The 24022-nt window shown below is 37.2% G+C and overlaps 3 protein-coding genes across 5 annotated transcripts; 2 read left to right on the top strand and 1 right to left on the bottom strand.

Moving 5' to 3' along the window:
• The first annotated feature begins 36 nt into the window (after positions 1-36).
• zcchc17 (zinc finger, CCHC domain containing 17) lies at positions 37-4250 on the top strand. Of its 2 annotated transcripts, XM_051871853.1 has the most exons (9): positions 37-149; positions 264-291; positions 454-533; positions 1498-1555; positions 1655-1755; positions 1920-2011; positions 2098-2198; positions 3687-3811; positions 3970-4250. In XM_051871853.1, the coding sequence occupies exons 3-9, from the start codon at positions 459-461 to the stop codon at positions 4126-4128; spliced, it is 711 nt and encodes a 236-aa protein (XP_051727813.1). In that variant the 5' UTR covers positions 37-149; positions 264-291; positions 454-458; the 3' UTR covers positions 4129-4250. The 2 variants fall into 2 exon arrangements, with proteins under 2 accessions (XP_051727813.1, XP_051727812.1); XM_051871852.1 differs by having other exon boundaries at positions 52-291.
• A 248-nt stretch (positions 4251-4498) lies between these two features.
• On the bottom strand, positions 4499-7411 carry fabp3 (fatty acid binding protein 3, muscle and heart). Its single transcript, XM_051871854.1, has 4 exons — positions 7204-7411; positions 5365-5537; positions 4968-5069; positions 4499-4783 (listed from the first exon to the last, which is right to left on the bottom strand). Exons 1-4 carry the CDS (start codon positions 7274-7276, stop codon positions 4730-4732), a joined length of 402 nt encoding a protein of 133 aa, XP_051727814.1. The 5' UTR covers positions 7277-7411; the 3' UTR covers positions 4499-4729.
• Positions 7412-10618: 3207 nt separating this feature from the next.
• Positions 10619-23502, top strand: dclk3 (doublecortin-like kinase 3). 2 transcript variants are annotated; one of them, XM_051871847.1, is made up of 5 exons: positions 10621-15061; positions 17077-18557; positions 20218-20350; positions 20481-20648; positions 20892-23502. In XM_051871847.1, exons 1-5 carry the CDS (start codon positions 14998-15000, stop codon positions 21347-21349), a joined length of 2304 nt encoding a protein of 767 aa, XP_051727807.1. In that variant the 5' UTR covers positions 10621-14997; the 3' UTR covers positions 21350-23502. The 2 variants fall into 2 exon arrangements, with proteins under 2 accessions (XP_051727808.1, XP_051727807.1); XM_051871848.1 differs by having other exon boundaries at positions 10619-15061; positions 20481-21029.
• Positions 23503-24022: the final 520 nt, after the last annotated feature.

The raw sequence follows: 24022 nt of genomic DNA, 5'->3' as shown, positions 1-24022 counted from the left end.
GCACAACGCGGTCTTATTGGTTACTGTTAAATCTCTGAACCGGAAGAAAATACTCTCACGGAACTCATATTCATGTTTCATCCAAACAAGAGGAGTGTATTGGTGTGAATGTATTTACGTTTTGCAGTGTATTATGGAGTGACGTGTCTGTCAGTATTTACATTTCACCATATTTTTATCGAATGAATATTTTTGGAATTTAAACTGCGACAGTTTAGCACGTGCATATTGCAGTTTTCTTATAGATTGCTTTCAAATTACAGTAAAGTGTCCTCGACCTGATCCCATCTGGTAAGTTCATTCATCTTCTTGCTATTTACTCATTTGGAAAGCGTTGAATTAAATAAGCACTAAAATGGCGTCTTCAGATGCAGTAGTCAAAGACTGGATTTGTTTTATACTTCAGCATGACCAGTAACAGACAGATGGCTAACCATATGTGTACTTCTGCAGGTGTGATGGAAGAGGAGGGGATGAGAGAGCCAGCTGGTCTGGATGGACTGCCACCAATGTACAGCATTCTGAAGGGAGAGGTCAGATCTAAAATCATTTAGAAATATCGATGTGATTTTTATTGCTGTATTTGGGTCATTGATGAATAAGGTTTTTTGAAAGTTTTATTAAGTGTTAACAATGAAATTATGTTGTTTTTATAATCAATTAACACTGCTTTTGTCATTTTTTACAAGATGGGCAAAATTTATCACCAAAAAAGTCATTTGGTTTAACTAAATTTCGGTTTTACCAAATGACACTTTTGGTTATACCGAATGACGATATTTTTAAACAGTGCTGATAGCTAGCTAGCTAGCAAAAGGACAATCAAACATTTTATATTTAGTACAAGTTTTTAAAATATTACAACATTTTCCATGTTTTATAGCGGTTGTACCGAATGACCTGATGTTTCGGGACATGCGTATGAGCAAGTAAAAACATGAATCTTTCAAATAGTTAAAAGAGAGTTAGTTACTTTGCTTCATGACCATGTGGTCCTTTGCAGGTGTCTGAATGATGTCACATGATACTGACCGCATGACTTGATGCAAAGTGGTCCCTTTATATCGGTTACTCCGAATGACATCAATGAAATTCATTTTTCCAGACATTTTCTCAAAACAAAGCAACGACTTCTACACATAATTTTAATACCATTTTGCACTATGTTGATATATGATGTTATAAAATCATGCCAGAATAAAAAATATATACATTTATTACATTTTAAGATATTTTAATCACAAATGAAATGGCTGTATTGGCCTTTGGACGGTTAAACCAAATGACCTTTTGACACTTCAAAATCTTTAAAATACCTTTATATGAAGCAAAATATAATTAAAACCTTTTGGATTCAATAAACGAGATCTAGTTGTACTACCTTACATACTTTGGATGTCATATCTTTGTTTTTTATTATTATTAAGGCCTTTGGACAAAAAAAAATGGCCCTGTCACGTCATTGACCCATTTACATTATTTTTCTTATTTACTCAGGTAGTGTCTGTTACAACATACGGCGCTTTCGTTAAGATTGCAGGATACAGAAAACAAGGTAAAGTTGGAGAGTTAGCAAGATGTGTGTTCTCATTTAAAGCAATGCAGATGAATACACACATAATAATTTTATGTTTATTTGTGTTTGCATCATCAGGTCTGGTTCATAAGAGTGAGATGTCAGCCTGTCGGGTGGATAACCCATCTGAAATAGTTGATGTAGGGGAGCAAGTGTGGATAAAAGTCATTGGCAAAGAGGTACATTCAATTTGCATGTATGCTTGTCATTGTATACTGATTTACCAACACTAAAAAGTGAAATTTATACTATAATTTTACATGCAACAGTTATTAATTTAGTATCTTTTATAATACAGTTACATTATTCTAATATTCCATTTTGATTTCCATCCACTGTCCAGATGAAAGATGATAAAGTCAAACTGTCCTTCTCTATGAAATCTGTCAATCAAGGCACTGGCCGGGACTTAGACCCCAACAACGTCATGGCAGAGTACGTGGGTTTATTGCACACGAGTGCTGTACTTAAAATAGGGTGAATAAAGTAATAACAATATGCATAAATAAATGTTCACTCAGACAGGACGAACGTCGCCGGAGACAGTTCAGAGATCACACCGGGCAGAAGATCACATTGGAGGCTGTGCTCAACACCACATGCAAAAAGTGTGGCTGCATTGGTATGAAACTCCAGGTTGTGTCAACCTGCCCCAATTCTAGTGCACATTAGACCGTTGAACCTTTTACAGACTGCCTAAATTTATCACAAGCTCAACTGAGATGCCATTTTACTTTAACTTGCGTTAAAAACCACTATAGCTTAGGACGATATTAGTTGTGATGTGACTTTAAAGGGTTAGTTCACCCAAAAATGAAATTTCTGTCATTAATTACTCACCCTCATGTCGTTCTACACCCATAAGACCTTCATTCATCTTCAGAACACAAATTAAGATATTTTTGATGAAATCTGAGAGGTATATGACTCGTCCATAGACAGCAGTATAATCAACACTTTCAAGGTCCAGAAAGGTACTAAAGACATAGTTAAAACAGTCATGTGACTGCAGTGGTTCAACCTTAATGTTATGAAGAGACGAGAATACTTTTTGTGCGCAAAAATAACGACTTTATTCAACAATCTCTTCTCTTCCCTGTCATTATCTTTACGTAGTGCAGAGTTTCTGTGTTTACGTCCGAATGCCAGCTCAGTATTGGCCAAAGCTGATCACGTGATCAGCACGACGCATGCGTGTGATGCTGACACAGGAGTCAGCGTTCTGACGTAGAACCTGGAAGCGCTGGACGTAAACAACATATGAGAATGACACAGAAGAGAAGATATTGTTGAATAAAGTTATTTTTGTTTTGTTTTTGCGCACAAAAAGTATTCTCGTCGCTTCATAACATTAAGGTTGAATCATTGCAGTCACGTTGACTGTTTTAATGATGTCTTTAGTACCTTTCTGGACCTTGAAAGCATTGATTATATTGCTGTCTAAGGACGAGTCGTATACCTCTCGGATTTCATCAAAAATATCTTCATTAGTGTTATGAAGATTAACGATGGTCTTACTGGTGTGGAACGACATGAGGGTGAGTAATTAATGACAGAATTTTCATTTTTGGGTGAACTAACCCTTTAAAAGTTTGTGGTCTTTAAGAATTTTTAATGTTTTTGAAAGAAGTCTCTTCTGCTCACCAAGGTTGCATTTATTTGATCAAATTTACTGTTTTTTATTTAAATATATTTTAAAATGTAATTTATTCCTGTGATCAAAGCTGAATTTTCAGCATCTTCAGTGTCACATGACCCTTCAGAAATCATTCTAATATGCTGGTTTGCTTCTCAGAAATGTTTCTTCTTATCAATGTTGAAAACAGTTGTGTTACTTAATTTTTGTGGAAATTATGATAAATTTGTTCAGGATTCTTTGAGTAGAAAGTTAAAAAAAAAAAAAAACAGCATTTATTTTAAATATAGAAATTTTGTCTAACAATATAACTAGTGAATATTTCAGCAAACACTTTTAATTGGATTTCATACACAATCATTGAGTGTCAGTTTCAGCTGTCTTCATTTGCAGATTGTACGTTTAATCCCTGAACACCTGTTATGACCGTGTTTAGTTACTAAATAATGACATGTATGCATGTTTGCATGTAAGGTCACTTTGCAAAGGACTGCTTCTCTCAGGCTGGACTGCAGTACAGTTTAGTTCCAGAAGAGGAGGAGGAGGCACTGCCGACCAGCAACCAGAACACCCAGTCAGAGCCTCAGAAGCGTAAAAAGGTACAGACACACCCCTTCGACACCAAAATTATTGCGCCAGATGACTGCAAACAGTTGTGCAACCATGCTCACTTGCTGCCAAATTCTGCAATAGTTCTCTACTCTTACAGGCAAATTGATCTTTCATTTGCATGCTCACGATGCCCATTTTCCTGCAGGAAAAGAAGGCAAAGAAAGAAAAGAAGAAAAAGAAAGAGAGGAAGAGAGAGAGCTCTTCATCTGATAGCAACGATGAAGATGCAAAACGGCCGCGGCATTCTCACACACACTCAGACAAGAAGAAAAAACACAAGAAACACAAACACAAGGCGAAGTGATTTTGGTTTGCAAAACTTGTGCATGTGTTGGCAGGTTTATCCAGATTAAATGTATCTGATCAGTTCTGGAGTGTATTTTTTTTGTTCATATTAAAGAGTTGAATTTAATTTAACCATTACAAGTGACTGGCTTCATGTGTGAAGGTTAAAAGGTTCACTGTACAACCTCTGAATGGCCCTTCACCCAGAAACACACAGACCTGTGCGCTCGATTTAGAACACAAGCACGTCAGCCAGCAGACACTGGAACATGCTTAAATTAGAAAGACCTCACGGAAATATAAGCGTCACGCTGAGTTCTTCTGAAAAATCAAAACACACACACTGTACAGCACTGGAAATGTTGACAAAATAAATTGCACAAGGTGAATTTGGAGCAAATGTCATATTTATTGTAATCCAAAGGCATATGACGTAACACTGACTGCTGAAGCATATCACACACCCAGAATGTGACATCACATACAGATAGCTGGAGGTATGAAGTTGGAATTTTATTCAGTGTTTGAGGACCGGTGCAAATGAAGAGGATGAACACCACAGAAAACACTGGAAATGTACATAACCACTGATGAGGATGGGTTGCGATTGAGTTTTCCCTTTATTCCGCCTTGATGTAGTGTCGTGTGGAGACAACATCGCCGAGTGTCAATGTCTGTTAATAAAAGAAAGAGGTTGGTCTGTTGACATATATTCATTCATGCAGTCAAACACCCATATATATTGGCATAAGTAATCATTAAATGGGCTGCAGAACCTGTTATGCTTTTGCGGACTGTTCTTATAACTCTGTTCTCAGCCAAAGAGGCACTTACTGTAAGTACACACACAATACTGACCAGAGTGAGGCTGTTGTCACCGACTTCTCGGACCAGGGTCGTCTCTTTACCGTCCCATTTCTGAACATGAACCAGTTTGTCTCCATCTAAAGTTATCAAGGACTGAACACAAACAGAGTAATAAGACAAACAGTTCTTACTTGGGAAAACAATCTCATTTTTTCTCTTGCTACCGATGACTGGCGTTTCTAAGCCTACATTAATGATTGACCCGATGAAGGTCACGGGACAGGTCAATCTCACATTGGGGCTTCTAAGAGGCCCTTGTTTGCCATCAACAAGACCCTATTGTGTTATCCAAGACGCTCAATTCACAATGTGTCCGTTGTGAAATTATGTGGCTTTAGCAGCACAGGACTACTAAAAAATGAGACAGACAGTGTGCAGATTTTATCACCTTGACTTTACGGTCATCTGCAGTGGTCTCGTCGAACTCCTCTCCCAGTTTGAAGTTGATTTCTGTGCTTTTGAAAGTGCTGACGGTCTTAAGAGTGATAACATCGCCCTCCTTGGAGATGATGGTTGTAGGTTTGGTCATACTGCCAACTTGACGCGTGGCAAAGCCCACACCTGATTAACAAACACACTTTGATAAAGAGATATGAAGCCATTTCAACAATACACATGCGCAAGAATTCACATGAACAACATCAAGAGCCAAAGATACTTTTAAAGATTGTAATGAGCTCTACAGAAGCTAAAATCTGTATATGAAATTATAAACAGTTGAATAAATTGCTCTGAAGACATTACAGCTCAATTAAAGTCCTTAAATATGATTTTTTTTTTTAATATACATATATTTTTATTAAAAAAAAAAAAAATCTAAATGGCTTAATTAAAGCTCTTAAATATTTTAAGAACTAAAGTTACTTTTAAAAATGGTTATGTACTCAAAAGAAGCTGAAAACAAAATGTTATAATTAAAAAAAAAAAAGTAATCTAATGTCATTTTTTTAAATAATAATAATAAAAAAAAAAAATCTAAAAAGGGCTTAAATAAAGTCCTTAAATATAAAAATATTTTTAAAAATAATTTTAAAACGAAGAGAAAAAATTCTAACGGGTTTAAATAAAGTCCTTGAATATAAAAGTATTTTTAAAATTAATTTTAAAACAAATAAAAAAATTCTAACGGGCTTAAATAAAGTCCTTAAATATAAAAATATTTTTAAAATAATTTTAAAACAAAGAAAACAAATTCTAACGGGCTTAAATATTAAAAAAAAATAATAATTTTAAAACAAAGAAAAAAAATCTTACATTTTTTATTTATTGATAAATATTACAATTAAAAATATTTTCTAAAAGGTCACAATTTATTAGCAAAAAAAATGCTAATGAGGAAAGATCATCTGCATAGCTTAAGGGCATTATAGTAATAATTAAACAAAGATTGCATATATATTCAGTGGTTAGTCACGATTGAACACATCTCTGCAAATAACCAAACTCTGGAACGGTCAATATGGTCAAATCAGCAGCACACGTACGGTTTTGGGAGAATGCAGCAATTACTATCGATCTGATCAGCAAATACTATGAGTAAATGCAGACGTGTTCTTCTTCGACCACAGATAAAGAGCAGAACATCAGGGTTCATTGTAGTTCACTTGAGAATAGCGAATTTGAAACGAGTTGAGCGGAAGGAAGAAAAAAAAAAATCAGAAAAATCACCCACTTGGTCTCACCCACACTTTCCTCCCTCTATTCCTTACATACAGACGCACACGGATTGATTTTACCCCATCTTCCTCTTTTAAGCCACAACGTGCTCAACACTACTTTATAAAATACCATGTCTGACAAGCATTTAAGACATCTGTTTTGGTATAGTTCATATACTACAGGCAGTATGCACTAAATGAGTTCAATGGCAAAATAAAGGGCTCATTGTGTTTTCTACAAGACAACAGCAGTCGCTCTATATAGTCACACGTGGTCATGGCATGAATGTGGTTGTGTGTGAGAGCACATGTGTGTGCGAGGTTCATCGAGAGAGACCCTCCCTGCACCACATGCACTCCATCTTAAACACACCCATACACACACACACACACACACACACACACACACACACACACACACATGCACCTTGCAAAGTAAATGCGTCTCAGATCATCTTTCCCACAATCAGAAACACACACCCAAATTACATGTGCTTACTTGCATCAAAAGGCACACCCTACATTTAGCTGTAAAGAGCACACACACCACACATCCACATCACACTCACCGAGGGCTTTCATGTAGTCATCGAAATTCTTGCTCTCCTTTAAGTTCCATGTGCCAACAAAAACGTCAACCATGTTTGGAGCTGAGTGAGAGAACAAGAGCAAGAGAATGAGACCGTGAAAGAAGGAAAGCGTGAGTGAGAGAGGAGGGTAAGACAAGCACCACTGAGCTTCTGCAATCTTACTGGCTGATTTATAACTGCTGTTTGTGATGTCATCACTAGCAGCTTGGGGGGTGGAGGAGGGAGGAGCAATGCCAGGAGAGGAGAGGAGAGATGACTGACAGGCGGGAGGGGGGTCAGAGAGATGGGGAGATGGGAATTGTAGGACAATGAATTAGGAACAATAGGATAAAGACAGACAAGGAAGTCAAGGAACTGTGCAAGATTAATGCAAGAACTTTCTGTAGAATGTCCATATGCATTTGACTGTTTTTATAGACACTGACTCCCAATTTGGACACTCAAGAAACGTAAAATTTGGGATGCACCGATAATAATCACAGATTAGCCAGTAATTATGTTAAAATCAATAAATGGCTGATAATAAAATTCTATGCTGTTTTGTATAAATAAATTAAAAATACATAACTAAAATATTTTTAAACGCTACAAGTGAATTTAGGCGTCACAACATTATAATGTACAAAATTTAAAATGGATGTTTATTTGGAGATTTGCTAAAGATTGCATTTAATGGCGTTATGAATTTTTTAGTATTTTAAAGATTAACGTTAAGTGATGGCGAATGTAATCTAAATGTAAAAATAGAGGAAATATGCATGTATATACAATTAAATATCCAAAATTGACCCATATCGTTAACTTAAAGATGAACATTTTGTCATAACTTACTCACTTTCAAGTTGTTCCAAACCTGTATGAATTTCTTGCTTCTGCTGAACACAAAAGAAGATATATGGGTAGCCAAACATTTGATGAACCCCACTGACTTCCATAGTATGGAAACAAAATGGGGCCCATCAACTATTTGGTTACTGATATTCTTCAAAATATCTTCAATATCTTATAAATTCTTACAGGTTTGGAACAACTTGAGGGTGAGTAAATGACAGAATTTTCATTTTTGGGTGAACTATCCCTTTAAAAAATGTAAAAATATCATCCGATACCTGTTATGATTGTGCATCCCTACCCTACTTAAAAGTGTATGAATTTCATTGCTTTAGAAAGCAAAATAACTAACGCCACTTTTCTGTAAGCAAGTTTCTGCAATGACTTTTAACCAAGTGGTCTCAAGGTCATTTTAGTGGTGTCTTTAATTTTAAACAGCATATTGCTTGCTTTGAAATTTAAAACCAAATATATGTCTTTTTGAGAAATATTTTGATTGAAAAATGTGGTTTGGTTGGATATTTTGTTAGCTACACTTAGCATTCATTAATTTAGCAGATGCTTCAAAGCAACTTACAAATGTGGAACATCACAAGAATTATCTAGTGCAAAGACATTCATTCATTTGCTTGGAGAGTGAGTGAAAGAGAGAGAGCGCAGTGAGGAGGGGCGAAGGAGTGATTGATATGGGGACTGGGGTCAGGCCATATTCTCTCTCTCTTTTACAAGCCACTGAGGACATGACCTTATGTCAGAGGACTCGTTCTTCCCACCCTCTACACTCTTTGACTGATTGTGTTTGGCCGTTCTGCTCAGTAAGAGGCAGTGAAGATCTAGTCGTGTCATCTGCTGTTTGTACAATAATCACCAAATCGCTGCACCAGTATCACTAAACTTTTCCCCGGCTCATCCTCTGAGCTGCAAGTGTTTGCTAGAAAGGTCTGAAACGGACGATTGTTTGAGCTTGTATGTGTAGAGCAGATTTCCCCAAACAACAGCAAGAAGGGTCTGAATGCCAGGATTTGCACGCAATAAGGTCTAGGGTTAATGCTGAACTCTTGAATTTTTTATAGTTTGTAACGTGAGCATCTGTTTTATAGTTCATGAACATTAGACATCTGGTGCACACTGATTGTTTTGATAAACAACAGCTTTAAAAAAAAAAAAGAAAAAGAAAAAAAGCCAGAGAATTCATATTGTATAGCGAGAAACGTTAAATTCATGTTAAAAAGATTTTAAGAGTCTACACCCTAGAGAGCCCCTAAAGGAACATGGTGATGGGGAAAAAATGAGATGTGAAGAAAAATTATATGTTAATGCTTTGTGTTCACATGCAAAACTTTTGAGTGCTTTGCCAGCAGATGCAAAGTTTCTAAGGGAACACAAAACTTTCATGAGAGAAAATTTTTTTTTTATTCTCCCATTCAATATTTTTTTCCACCACCATTTCCCTTTAGGGGCTCCATAACTCCTTTCAATAAAACTCAAAGAAAAATTTTAGACTTATTTTATTTACAGTTAGAAATTATTTTCAGTAACTGAAATAAAACTAAAATGAAACATAAATATTAGATGAAAAAAAAAAACTAGAAATGTTGCCTTTGCAAATAAATGAAATAAATATGTTGAAGTTGAAGTGCTACAAGTGCATAAACTGAAACAATATATAAAAGCGAAATAATTTAAAGATTAAGGGTATGTTTACATGACAACACTGTAATTTTCTTTGTACAGATGACAACGTTATCAAAACTATCCGTTCACACGGATCCGCAAAAATGACTAAAAACGCTGTATTACACATGCCAGACAAGTAGTTGGCGATGTCACTTTGTAAAGAAAGACTACGCGCCTGCGCATACAGAGCGCTAGCATCAGACGTGCATGCCTATCCACCTTATTTTTAGTTTACTGCATACTTTGATATTCTTCTCGTTATTTCTCTATAGCAGCAAATAAATCGGAAGTCTCGCACATTCACAGAAAACACCTTATTTCCACGATGAAAAATGAGGTGGATAGACTAAACACGTAATACGCATGTGTATGCCGTCACCATTTTCAAAGATTCGCGTTTTTGCAGTTTACACTGAGATGATAATGGTAGCGTTTTCAAAAACGTCCACTTTGAAACCCGTTTTCAAAAGTTTGCGTTTTCAGGCCCCCAAATCGCCGTTGTCGTGTAAATGAACGACCCAAACGCATAAAAAGTTTTCCGTTTTTAGTTGAAAACGGTGTCATGTAAACAGCCCCTGAACTCTTTTCAACTAAAAACAGAAAACTTTTTATGTGTTTGGGTCGTTCATTTACACGACAACGACGTTGTGGAGGCCTGAAAATGCAAACTTTTGAAAACGGGTTTCAAAGTGCAAGTATATGAAAATAATAAAGGTCATCTCCGTGTAAACTGCAAAAACGCGAATCTGTGAAAACGGTGACGTCACGCACATGCGTATTACGTGTTTTCTGTGAATGTGCGAGTCTCCTGATTTATTAGCTGTTATAGGAAAATAATGAGAAGAATATCAAAGTGCAGTAAACTGTAAAAATAAGGTGGATATGTGCTTTTGGCGCGAGTGCTCTGTAAAAGAATGCGTTTGCGCAGGTCTGGCATGTCGTTTGCGAGGATCCGTGTGAACAGGGATAGTTTTGATAACTTTGTCATCTGTACAAAGAAAAAACTTTTCCGTTTTTACTACATCATTGCCGATGTACCCTTAAAAATAAAGGTTCTTTATTTGATGCCCCGTTTACACTAGTCTGTTTTCATTTTAAAATGCATAACTTTTGCTACGGTTACGCCTGTCGTTTACACTACGCTACCATTTTCGAACCTCGAAAACGGAGACTTTCGAAAACGCTGCAGACTCCGTTTTAGTTTGAAAACGGCGGGGTTGCGTTTCAGTATAAACAGACCAAAACGGAGACTTTTGAAAACGATGGTGTGGCTGCCCACGTTTGCTCTGCGTATCCTTGAGAACCGTGTAAACAATAACATGGAGACTGAACTGCAATCTTTGCTGGCTTTGTTGTCATTTTTAGCAGCCATGGTGCAGTTAAACTGCATTTTTTTAATACTGCAGCTGCCCGTATGCGCAAGAGACAACTGTTTATACGTGTACGCGCATGCCCAGTGTGCATGAACGGTCATGTGACATGCGTTTTCAGCCATGTAGTGTAGACAGAGATTGTTACTGAAACCTTTTGGAACCTTTATTTTTAAGAGTGTAACAAACAAACAACTTTTTAAACCAAAAACTAAAAAGGTCGTTCAATATAAATAGTATTCACCGAAAATAACACTGGATTTGTTGACAATTCACTAACAACAACCTCTACAATCTACAGAACCCAGTTCATTTCTTTAGAGGATTGTTTTCAGGAAATGTTCCAGGATTTCTCCATTTGTCCTCATCATTCTCCTGTGGGAACATGATGTGATATACGCACACACAATCTTTGAAACATGCACCTGTTTGAGCATGTACAAATACACACAGACAAACACACACCCTTCGCTGTCACCTCTCCCAGATATTTGCATTTATATTTCATTATCTTTACAGCTATCATAAAATAATCTAATCTCCACATTATCAACTGATTTTGATCAATCACAGCTGAATTGTATTATAACTGCAAGATAAATCTCCCATAAGTGTAGGTATTGCAGGTGTGTCCTGTGATAGTATTCAGATGGTGTGTGTAATAAATATCTTCTAAAAAATATATGTGAATTTGTGACAAGAAATTTGGTAATTTATAGTTTAAATCCCACATAAAATACTCAATACAGTGAGAGTATATTATAGTGATCTAAAAATAAATTATTTGGTGGTTAATTGTGCTACTATAAGTACTCTATTCCTGCTCTCCCAGTTTTTCCCTTTGACTTTGGAAGCTTGTATTAACCATGTAAACCACAAGTTGTAAAATACAGTCCAGTTCTCTTAAAAGGATTGATGATATAACCTTGTGTTGTTGAACGCCTTTTCTGGCATGATTTATAATATGTGGGATTTCACCTTTATATACTTGGTATTTGAACACACACTCACACTGCCATGTGTCTAACTCAACACAAATGTGTGACTAAACTTGGTATGCAGAGTTCATGTGTTTGACGTTTAACACGAACAGGTGGTGGAGAGAGAGTGAGAGAGCATATTTAGAGAAAGAGGTGAGATGTCAAACCCCTTTTTCAGATCATGAAATCAAAGTCCAAGTCTCAAACACACAAAACACAGGTCACAAATCCAAATTCTGTTACTGCTTGCATGCTACAAGTACCAAAGTGTCTTGTTGGCATGTCTGTTAGATTCTAGTCAGGAGCATTCATGTAGTCGTCAATAATCAAAATAATATTTTGCTGAGTCATGTGTTCAGCATGGGGGGGCTTCTAATTGTTAATAACTATTTTAATGAAAAACAAAAACATTAAACAAAATCCAATGTGCGCCTCAGTCAATGATTTTCAACGTTTTAAAAGATCTGTCGTGTCGAGGTTCGTTACGTGTGTCATAAATGTCGTGTGGCGAACAGCACACTTAGCTAAATCGTCTAATATCTTGTTTTAAACAAAACGAAATGTTTTTGTTATGTATTTATGAAGTGTAAATCTATAATAAAGTGATATAAAAAAGATAGTACTTACTGTGCGATACTGAATGGAAATCGCTCGCGCGGCGTACTGTTGCTATGGTTACCCCGGCAGACGAAGCGGGAAAAAAATACAAAAATTATCACTGGCGCGGTATTCTTTCAAAAAAATCATCTTTGTACCTTATTTAGCCCTAAAGAGTGCCTATTAGCACCTGAAGTGTACGAATTATTACCTAAATTGTACTTATTAGTATCTTTTGAAATGGAGTGACGACTTTTATTCCTAGTGTATTTATGCGCAATTTAATAACATTTCATTATTCAAATTAATTATCTAACGTTCTGCTAAATATTTCATTATTGTCCATCCAACATTAAAACGCATTATGTAGGTTTAATTGAAGCAAACAAGTATGCGATATGTCAGCATCATAGAAAAATAAGTAAATAAATTTTATAAAATGGATAGTTCCGGTCTTTGATTCTGATTGGTTGAGCCGCGTTCGAAGCCGTTGTACTGTGACCTCATTACATCAGTATTACTGCGCCACTGCGTCTAAATGTTAAAATAAATGTTTTTATTGACTAACCTTTTTTTTTTTAAAGCAATAGGCTAGCCCCGTGAAGCCGCGTCGTGCTTAACATTTACATTTAATAATTTAGCTTTTTATCCAAAGCGACTTACAAAATATGTAAGTGCTGTGACTAGTCCCAGCTAGTCTAGCCAAAGACTATAAAATAACACAAGACGTGTCACTCGTATTGTTTTGAATGGGAGAATGTGCAACGCGCAATATGGCGGAATAAGTCCCGCCTTCTAAATAAGAGCCAATCGCCGATTGGTAAAGTCCAGAGCCGTTAAATATAACGGCTCTGGTAAAGTCATCGCGTAACTGCAGCGGCCGAAACAGGACTGCGCATGCGCACTAGCTTGACCTAGCCTGAAAAAATGCCTTTTTTTTTCATGATTCAAGCGTTCAGAAACAAAATTTATGAGACAGTTGTTGTCAGATTTCATTGGTAATTTCAAATATTAAATTTAATCGAAAGCTTGGCAAACAGCTTTAGAGAATTTGATGTTTCCCCATTCAAAGAGATAGGAGCTACACTTGCATGCCCGAGAGGCGTTTCAAAGATGGCCGCCGAGTGAAATGACTTGTCTTAAAGGGGCTTTGGTCACAGTACATGTGAGAAGGATTTTTGTAAATAAAAAAGAAATAGATATACAAAATTGAACTGTAGCCTAAGTGTTAGTATGAATGGGTCAAGTGTCTAACAACGCCTCTTAGCTCCTCCATCCATGCCCCGCTACCGTCTAACACACACTGCCCTCTAATGGACACGTTTATGCAACACTTTTACAGCTGCACACACACACACACACACACACACAGCCAAACGCAAACATAGACACAAAGCTGGACTGCTGTGTTAACAGTAACCATGGTAATACAGCCGTACTGAGAGACCTAAGACAAAGTAAAAAGTCTCGAGAAGTTGAATTATATCTTAAACCACGTAAGGAAGGCAACAAATAAAGGGTGTGAAATAATAAGGCAGAAAATAGGGAGTGAGAGAAAAAAATACATCATGTGATGTAGGAATAGCTGTTGGGCTTTTATTGAATTCATCAGAATTTCTTTCTTTCATTGCATCTGTACCAAATTCACCACTGAAATATTCACAAAAACAGATGCTGCGATCAACATTCACTATAAACATAACTACTCTTTTATGTCTTAATCTCATTCAAAAAAGTTCAAAATAAAGGTGCCTGTAATGCCAATAAAATATAAATAGGCCTATATTAAAACTATAATTTGTTAAATATACATTTAATACAATAATAAATATATTTTCTTTTATAAAATGCCTATTTTATTTATTTTAAAATTAGTTTTTTTTTTTTTAAATAATAATTGTGTGAGTGTTCAGGTTTTGCTATTTTTACTGAGATTCAAATGTGTGTGTGTGTGTGTGTGTGTGTGTGTTCCAGCTCTCTGTGGGTTACCGGGGAGACGCGCTTGCAGCAGGATGCGGAGTATCCGGTAACGCGCTCGTAGCTTTTCCAAAAGATGCGGTTTCTCGATATCCCCATGTTACCTCATGTCTGATTGAAAACTGTCTGTGTGCGCACTGTCCGATTCACTGTCCTGTAAATTCAGCGCTGTTTTAAACTTTCACGATTCCTCAAGGGCTTGTTTAGAGGTGCGCGTTGATTTCATAATGATTATAGACTTTTTTACTCTTTTGTGAAGCCGCCGGACATCTCTGGGACAGTATGGCCAGTGAATCAGACTCACGGGTTTATACTGATGATACTGCGAGCAGTGGAACGGAATGACACCGGTGTGGAACCAGCGACCGGGGCGAGAGCCACCGAGACCCAGATGGGGACTGACAGGTGAGTTCGAATGATTAATAAATAAATGCATTGAGAGAAATAGGGCAATGACTAAAAGTTTAACTAGGTCAAATTAACCAGTCCACATTTGCAGAATCTTACCGTAACGAGTAGCCTATTAGTTTATTTCGCTATGATTATATGCCATTACATCCATTCTTATGATGAATAAACAAACTAAATAATATTATATAATTATTAAAACTTAGATAAATAACATTAGTTATATGATATTCTAATATGTCATAAATAAATGTATATTTTTCAAAGCATAAAAGACATTTTTCACAATTCCAGCTTAAATTTAAAAATAACTACCCCCGGTTTTAAGCCTATAGTCTCAGATCAAAATACATGTTTGAGCTGTTTCAACTGAAAGCAACTTGCACTGACATATCTTAAAATATGTCAGTGCCATTGTTTTGTCTCAAGATGCACACCAATAATGTTTTTTTTTTTTTTTTTCCCCTTGGGTTATTTTGGGGGTTATATCTGGGTTGAGTCTTTTGGGTAATTTTTCCAGTGTTTGTGTAGTTTTTGTGTTACCCAGCTCCTGGGACAGACTCAGACATAATAACCCAGGGGTTGAGTTATTTATCGAGGGCTTTTTGCGACCTCTGTAGGAGAGAACAGTGCAGCTCCGTCAAATTGGTGCATGTTTTCGGTAAAATACATGTTTGTGTACGTTTTATTTGATCTAAAAATTCGTTATTGTGCTGTATATCATTCAATTTTATGTAAAGCATCATACAGGGGCGCAATGTGAGTCACCTAAAATAGTGTCGCGTCGGCCTTTTCGCGTGATGGAAACGCCTGATACCTTGCATAAAAATGTATGATTTTATTTAAAAAGATACAGAATATAAATACTTAGAAAGTTAAAATATGTTATCAGAATTGTACACTGATTATTTATGGACAGGTTATGGAGTCAGTCACAGCATTTTTCGGCTATGAGTGAAACGCAGGCGGCGGTCTGTAGTTAGCAGTTCCCCGCCGAACGCGAGCCATCTCCGGCACGAGATCCAGCGCCGTTACAGGTGGAAACAGGACAACGGAGACTGGTCCATTACACTTGAATTACTAATAAATGTTTAATTTTTACTTCTAATATTTGTTAAACGAGCTTAAATGTGGGTAATATGTATTAAAAACTATATAAAATATGCTATACTATAAAATTTGATGGAAAATAAAATAAAGGAATTATCTTGCAAACCAGTGGTTGTGTGGAGTACTTAAAAAAAGTTTAGATGATTTAAGTTAATCCGTAAACAGTAATTCATATACGAAGTAAAATAAATAAATAAAAAGATAGTATTATAGTAAAAATGAATCAATCCATTATGCTGGGTTAAATAAACAACCCAATTTGCTGGGTAAAATTAACCCAACATGTGTTCTGTTCTATATTTACCCAGCCCTTTGTTTTTTAGAGTGCCTGTTTATAAAAGCTACTATTTGAACTAAGGCCTAATCCTGGCATAATCTAAGCCTTGTCTGTGAAACCAAGCCTTTGTCTTACAACATTAGGTTTATTACTTCATATACATAGTTTCAAAATGGCTTTGCTTTTGTAATAGTTCTTTCAAAAGATCTTTCTTAAGACACTTAAAAGTGAAACAGCATATTTGACTGCTTTTGGTGCTCAATTTCTTAATGCCTCCTGCATCCTTCCACTTAAAGACGTGTGTTTAGGGCATGCATGGAAAGAAAGGAAGACAGAAAGAAAGAAAACAAGCTGCGCAAGCTGAGTAAAGTGATCCGACATGATCAGATTTGATCCCTTTCCGTTACCTCTGGAGCATGAGGTGCAATTTGAGAATCTGCATGTCTCGGCATTGCTCCTCAATACACACCTGCTCTTAATTATTAATGTTGCACACTTCCTCTTTAATTTGCTTGTATAAGCTTCCCCCCTCCAAAATCTGATCAAGCAATTTTACGTGCTGATGAACAAAGCTTATCTTTGGACAAGTTGCTCTACTAACAAAAAATATATGTTTGTGTTCCAGATCAAAGGATTAAACTGCCAAAATGCCCAAATGCTGCCCCTCGGCAACCTCTTCCCTCTTACCTGCACAGATCAAGACCCCGAAGGCCGCCCACAGACTTCGGGCCTTCAGAAAGCCCTGTGTGTCATTGGGAGGAAGCAGGAGTTCCCAAGGCGAGTGGCTACCATGCCAGGCACGCAGAATCAAGCCCAGTGCGCCCACGAATCGTGACCGTGGTACGACCGTGTGGAAAGGACAGCGTGCGGAAGATCTCGCTGCTCTTAAACCGTCGTGCAGTGCAGACGTTCGAGCAGCTCATGGCAGATGTGTCTGAAGCACTTGGCTTCCCCTGCTGGAACAATGCTCGAATACGACGCCTCTTTAGCCCTTCTGGCCGGGAGATCCACAGCCTTGCTGACTTCTTCCGCTTTGATCACGCCTTCATGGCCTTTGGAAACAGCCGACCATCGCTTGACGATGTAAGTGCAGCACTGGATGAGCTGTATCCGGAAAACCCCGGACACTGCGAACACCTGCTGAGGGTATGGGAGCGTATCCTGAGGCCCAAGGCCACTAAGGCGGATAGTGGTTTCCATGATGATGATCCAGGAGCTGAGGTGTCCTTACCTGCGGTACATGATCAACAGGTAAACCAACCACCTGTCAACAACCTGCAGCCTGTTGGAAGGCAAAAAGAAAAGGTGAGGAGAGAAAGGCAAAGAGAACTGTGGAGGAGGAAAGCTGACCTGCAGAAAGAAGATGAGAAGGAGGCGAAGAAGGAGGAAAGAAAGAGAGACGCCGTTTACTGCCGGAGCTGCCGAGGATGCGGTCCTCCTATACCTCCAATCAGAAGCAGTCGATGTTCGGACAAGCCAAATAACCCCAGTAATAAAAGTACTTCTTCTCAAAACAACATGGTTTCTTTGGAAAAAGCACACTGTAGACCGCTGAAAGCCAATACAAAATCTAGCTCATCTGTTCCTCAAAACGCTCTTAATTTAGAGACGATAACTGAGCGGGACATTAATAAGCAGGAAACAGTGGAGCAGAAAGACTTGCAGGGTAACGTACCACCTGATGGTGCAGAGCTATCGCTGGAGGACATCGAGCGCTGCTACGACATGGGCCGCGTGGTAGGCGATGGGAACTTTGCGGTGGTCAGGGAGTGCCGTGTGAGAGGCCTGGCTGAAACCTTCGCCATGAAGATTGTGGACAACGCAAAGCTGCAGGGACGCGGTCACATGATCCAGAATGAGATCACTCTACTGCGTAGTCTGGAACATCCTCGGCTCATCCAGCTGTTTCGTTCTCATCACACGGACACACATGTTTACTTGCTGATGGAGCTGGTCACCGGTGGAGACCTGTTTGATGCTATCACTCAGAGCGGCAGGTTTACTGAGCCAAGTGCTGCATGCATGATCACAGACATCAGTCAGGCTCTGGAATACATCCACAACAAGAGCATTGCACACCGTGACATCAAACCTGAAAACCTACTGGTAATGTTACTCAAATTCAGTCTTAAAGGGATAGTTCACCCAAAAATGAAAATTCTGTCACCATTTACTCACCCTCAAGTTGTTCCAAACCTTTATACATTTCTTTGTTCTGCTGTACACGTAGGAAGATATTTGGAAGAATGTTTGTAACCAAGTAGATCTCGCCCCCCCATTAACTACCATAGTAGGAAAAAAATACTATGGTAGTCAATGGGGGGTGAGATCTGCTTGGTTACAAACATTCTTCCAAATAACTTGAGGGTGAGTAACTGGTACAGAATTTTCATTTTTGGGTGAATATCCCTTTAAGGCCCGTTCACACCAAGGACAATGACTCTAACGATAAAGATATAGTTCTAAAAATCATTCTACAGAAGAATAGCAGAGTCCACTCTACAACTATAGCTATAACAGCACAGTGAAACAATAGCGTTGTTTTTTCGATTTTTCTTTTCAGCCGATAAATGATTGACAGCCAATCAGAATCCATCCATCCTTTAAAGAGCTCGTGCATTTAAAGTGGCAGACGACAAAACTGCATCGCGCGATTAGAATAAACAGAACGGTATTGTACGCTTGTGTGGACGCTGCAGTTTTGTCGTCTGTCTCTTTAAATGCGCGAGCTCTTTAAAGCAGGATGGATTCTGATTGGCTGCCAATGTTTATATCGTTTATGAGCTGGGGAAAAAATCGTTCTGAAAGTGATTCCAACGATATTGATCTTTATAGAACAATATCGATATCGAAATCTTTATAGTTATTGTTATAGTTATCGTTCTAGGTGTGAACAGGCCTTTATTTTAGTATTAGCTTAGACACTATTCTAGTATTTACTAATATTATGAAGTATCTTTCATATATATATATTCAGTTTTCTTTTTAGTAAATTAGTTTTTTGCGTTTTTCTTTTTTTTTTGTATGTTTTCTTAGTTTTGAGTTTTTTATTTCTATACATAGCTTTAATTATTTTATTTTTTTTCATCTTTCGTTCTAGTCATTCAACTTAAAATAATCTTAAACTAATTTATTTCAGTTATCTGCCAAGGCAACATTTCTAATTTTATCTTTTCATCTAATATTTTTATTTTATTTTATTTCAGCTTATTTAAATTACCGAAAATGTTTTAATAGTTTTAGCTAACACTAAAATTTCTGCTCAAAATACAATACTAAATGTTAAGCATTATTTCCAAGATTACAAATATTTTTTAAAAATTATAATAGAACCAAATAATAGAACATTACTAAATACAACAACATTTACTTAAACGAGTGAAAAACATAATACATGGGAATCTGTGAATAGTTATTAATCTGTTTGTTTACATAAAACATCCCTAATGAACCGATTCAATAGAATTAATCGGATTTGCAACACTACAAATGAGGACCGAACCGATCTTAAACAGATTCATTACAACACATTCATCTGAACCGATTCACTAGAATCGGACTTTTTAACGTTACATATTAGAGAATGGACCGTTATTCCCTCATCTCGCTCTATAGCGCCACTCGTTGGAAAAAGTAACTCATTACATGAAACAAGCTGAAGTAGGCTATTTTGCAACCACTTTTGTATTGCATTGGACATGCATTTAAAAACAGTGAACAATACAACATCCATCTGATGTCATCTCTTTTTTTTACTGATTCTAAGGTACAGCGGCATGGCAATGGAAGTTTGAATCTGAAGTTGGCGGATTTTGGATTAGCCATGGTGGTAACGGAGCCAGTGTTCACAGTTTGTGGCACACCTACATATGTTGCTCCAGAGATACTTGCTGAGACAGGTAAAGTCTGTACTCACTCAGATTAGCTCTGGCCTAAATCTTAAACAATAAGTACACTGATTAAAATACATGATTGGTGTCAGATATTTCCAATGATCAGATATGCATGTGTATGTCTATATATGAATAGGTTACGGTGTTGGAGTGGACGTTTGGGCGATGGGTGTTATACTGTTTGTGCTGCTCAGTGGGTTTCCTCCGTTCCGCAGTCCAGATCGTAATCAAGAGGAGCTATTCCGTCTCATCCAGAAGGGAGAAGTCCACTTTCTGTCCCCTTACTGGGATAATGTGTCCGAGGGTGAGATCTTGAACTCCAACATTTGACCCTCTACAAAAGGGTTAGTTCACACCAAAATGGAAATGCTGTCATCATTTACTCAACCTCATGTAGTTTCTTTCTTCCAAGATGCTCCATTCGTGCACAAACATTCTCAGGTGGAGTAAATGAGGGAATTTTCATTTTTGGTTGAACTGTTCCTGTAAACCCTTCAGATCTACTGTAATTTAGATGCTGTGAAGTGTTGATGTCTGTGTTTTCCAGGGGCTAAAGCTCTAGTCAGGGCTCTGCTGGAGGTCAACCCAAAAAGGCGTTTGACAGCTAGTCAAACCTTGCAGCATGACTGGCTTCAACATACAACAGCACAAAAAGACCATAAGGGGGCGACAAAGTCCACAGCTGAGAGGCACAGCCAGCAGAAACTAAGCAGACAGTTGGAGATTAATAAGAGAGATTCTCACAAACCAGAGATGCTGGCAGAGAAATTTCATGCAGCACAAATTCACGAGAACATACTGAACAATAACTATGAACCAGATGTTAACGCACATGGCAGAGACCAGCAGTTTGAAGAGATTCATAACATGATGAGCAACCAACAAACTTTATCCCATGGTGAAGACACCACAACAAATAAGCAAAATACCACAGATCAGTATGTACCTGAGAAACCAGCACAGCAAGAAGACACGGACACAAAACAAGAGTTACCTGCTGAGTAATGAGTTAGTAGAGGATGAAGAAGCCACCATAAACAAGTGACTAGAAGAAACCAATGATATATGACAAGACCAAAAGAGTCAGGACAACACAAGCCATGTGAAGAGGGACAGTACAACTGACTGAGACAAAACTGAACACTATGATACAATGTAGAACCTACATCTCTCAAACCTACACATATACTCTAAGCACTGATACTGACTGAAAGTTCACTGTTTTTGACCTGATTTTGCACTGATTTTAACATTTCTGCACTCATTTTTGATGGTTAAATGAGTGCACTGTTCTTGCTAGCTTAAGGTATAATCAGTATTTAATAAACAAATACGAATTCAATGTAAATTCCGTGCGAGCCTACAGGTCACTAATGAAATGACCCAGGACATTGAAAGATCTATTATTATTATTATGAGATTATTTACTGACTAGAGGAAGAAGGGCCATTTATGTTGTATTATATAATGTTGTTTTTGTAGCCTTTAATTATATATTTTCTTCTTTATCTGTGTTTAAAAAGAAAGACTGCAAAAAAACACATTGGTAACACTTTATTTTAAGGTGACGTAGTTCTATAGTAATAACAGGAACTAACCCTAACCGTACATGTAGTTACTTAAAGGTGACCTATAATGCCCTTTTTACAAGATGTAATATAAGTCTCTGGTGTCTCCAGAATGTGTCTGTGAAGTTTCAGCTCAAAATACCCCACAGATCATTTATTATAGCTTGTCAAATTTGCCCCTATTTGGGTGTGAGCAAAAACACACTGTTTTTGTGTGTGTCCCTTTAAATGCAAATGAGCTGCTGTCCCGGCCTGCTTTCCAGAAGAGGGCAGAGCTTTAACAGCTCACGCTTCGGTTGATCAACAACAACAAAGCTGGAGAATCTCACGCAGCCAAAATGAGGATTGCCAGTAATGGTGTTCAGCCTTACATTGTTCAAACTGATGGAGAGACTCAGGAAGAAGTTACAACTTTTAGAATGAAACTGGACGTTTCTGAACGGTTAGTGGATAAATTTATGTAGTTGCTGTGGAGCTGATTCAACTCATCGACTAGCATGTGCCGTCATGTTAATCTTTTGTGCAAATCCAGCATTGAATTGAGCCTTGTTTGTGAAGCAGTCCAGCGTAAAAAGACGGCATTATAACAACACTCTACTACAACAACTCTTCCTCTTCTCTAAAGCAGCCCAACATGGCCTCACCCCCTTTGTTGCGTGTTCTCGGGGGTGGGGTTTATGTAAATTTTAGGGTTAGTGATGTCACTGACCCGGGAAGAAGCTTGTTGTAGTCCCTACCAGCTGTTTGCTGTAGTCCTTAAACAGAAAATATCTCCCTTTGCATTGAGCTTTGAGCGTCGTAACTTTGCAGATGTTGTTTATTCTCAAACAGCAACATTACACACTAACTAAAGTTAAAAAAGTGAAATCATATTCAACCACCCCTTTAATATTACTCAGTAGTACTTATTTGAGTAAGTAAAATCTAACTGTCACCTTAAAATAAAGTGTTACCGAAACATTTCAATAAGGAAGGACTAGTTTTGTTTTTTAAGAAGCATCAAAAATGAATCGGTCAAGCTCGGCCTCTATAACTTGAGTGCCAATGTGTGTGGGAATGTTAGCTAGCTAGCAGTAAGCTAAAAGTATTTAGTATTATTTGTCTTCCTGAGTTTCATTTCATAGCACATCTTTATATTTGTTTTAGTCTTTTTCAGCCTTTTTTGTTAAAGTTATTTAGCCTCTTTGAAACATTATAAGTACTGTGTAAATGTTTTAGACTGTAAGATAACACAATTAAACTTTATTAGCTGTTCGGATATGCGTTTCTATAATTTGGTGAGTAAAATAATGTTTTTATGATGATACAATGTCTTAATCTTTGTTCCATTCACATTTTAATTACAAAATTACACACTTTTATAACACATATAAGGCATTTAAAGTATCACCAAAACAAGAACAGTTTGAGTTATTGGTAACTCCAAATTTTAAAGACTAATGCATACAAATAATTATATTTTGGTTGACGGAAGCATATATGCTGAAGTATCTCTCATCAATAAATACATTTTCATCATCGTTATGGTAAAAGCAAAAACAAAAATATCTGAAATACCAAGCGGTTCAGAGGTAATAATTAATGAAGAAAGCCCTTGTCCTTGTCAGGTGACTTTATTCCTTCAACCTTCATTGTAAATGTAGTATTTTAAGTGTACTTTAGAGGGATGTTGTAATGCATAAAAAACGCTGCCTTAATCTCAGCATCATTACTAATACCTTTTGTATTACATTGCTATATGCTTATTATTAATATATATTTTATAGTATTCACTCTATGATCAGGAAACACTCCCATCCCCCCCAGTGCAACACACAAAGCTTATTCAGGTTGGGCAAGCTAGACTGACAGCTGTCTTGCCCAAACTAGTCCATCAGAAACCACGTTTTTTGATTGGCTGAGACCATTTCCCCTCCCCCTCAGGGGTCACTCTGATTTCGGGTCAAAAAAAAAAAAAAAAAAAAAAAACACTTTAAAAGGTGACAAAAATAATAAATGATATTATAAAGTAGCTTTAAAATGTATTCTAAAAATATATTTATCCGATCAAAAATAACGTATTCTTCCATTCATCATTCTGTCAAGTATAATAATTTACATGAATGACAGC

The sequence above is a fragment of the Ctenopharyngodon idella genome, chromosome 19 (assembly GCF_019924925.1).
Source record: "Ctenopharyngodon idella isolate HZGC_01 chromosome 19, HZGC01, whole genome shotgun sequence".
Taxonomy (NCBI): Eukaryota; Metazoa; Chordata; class Actinopteri; order Cypriniformes; family Xenocyprididae; genus Ctenopharyngodon; species Ctenopharyngodon idella.
The sequence above is the reverse complement of the archived record's forward strand: the minus strand, read 5'-3'. Positions and strand labels throughout refer to the sequence as shown.

What these genes read in the sequence shown, in the direction of transcription:
- dclk3 (XM_051871847.1), top strand. Translation starts at nt 14,998, where the DNA reads ATGACACCGGTGTGGAACCAGCGACCGGGGCGAGAGCCACCGAGACCC. An exon ending in TCAAACCTGAAAACCTACTG is followed by an intron (nt 18,558 to 20,217) that starts GTAATGTTACTC and finishes ACTGATTCTAAG; the next exon opens with GTACAGCGGCATGGCAATGG. An exon ending in CTGGGATAATGTGTCCGAGG is followed by an intron (nt 20,649 to 20,891) that starts GTGAGATCTTGA and finishes TGTGTTTTCCAG; the next exon opens with GGGCTAAAGCTCTAGTCAGG.
- fabp3 (XM_051871854.1), bottom strand. Translation starts at nt 7,276, where the DNA reads ATGGTTGACGTTTTTGTTGGCACATGGAACTTAAAGGAGAGCAAGAAT. An exon ending in TGACTACATGAAAGCCCTCG is followed by an intron (nt 5,538 to 7,203) that starts GTGAGTGTGATG and finishes TTTGTTAATCAG; the next exon opens with GTGTGGGCTTTGCCACGCGT. An exon ending in CAGATGACCGTAAAGTCAAG is followed by an intron (nt 5,070 to 5,364) that starts GTGATAAAATCT and finishes GTTTGTGTTCAG; the next exon opens with TCCTTGATAACTTTAGATGG.
- zcchc17 (XM_051871853.1), top strand. Translation starts at nt 459, where the DNA reads ATGGAAGAGGAGGGGATGAGAGAGCCAGCTGGTCTGGATGGACTGCCA. An exon ending in CCCAACAACGTCATGGCAGA is followed by an intron (nt 2,012 to 2,097) that starts GTACGTGGGTTT and finishes ATGTTCACTCAG; the next exon opens with ACAGGACGAACGTCGCCGGA. An exon ending in CAAAAAGTGTGGCTGCATTG is followed by an intron (nt 2,199 to 3,686) that starts GTATGAAACTCC and finishes TTTGCATGTAAG; the next exon opens with GTCACTTTGCAAAGGACTGC.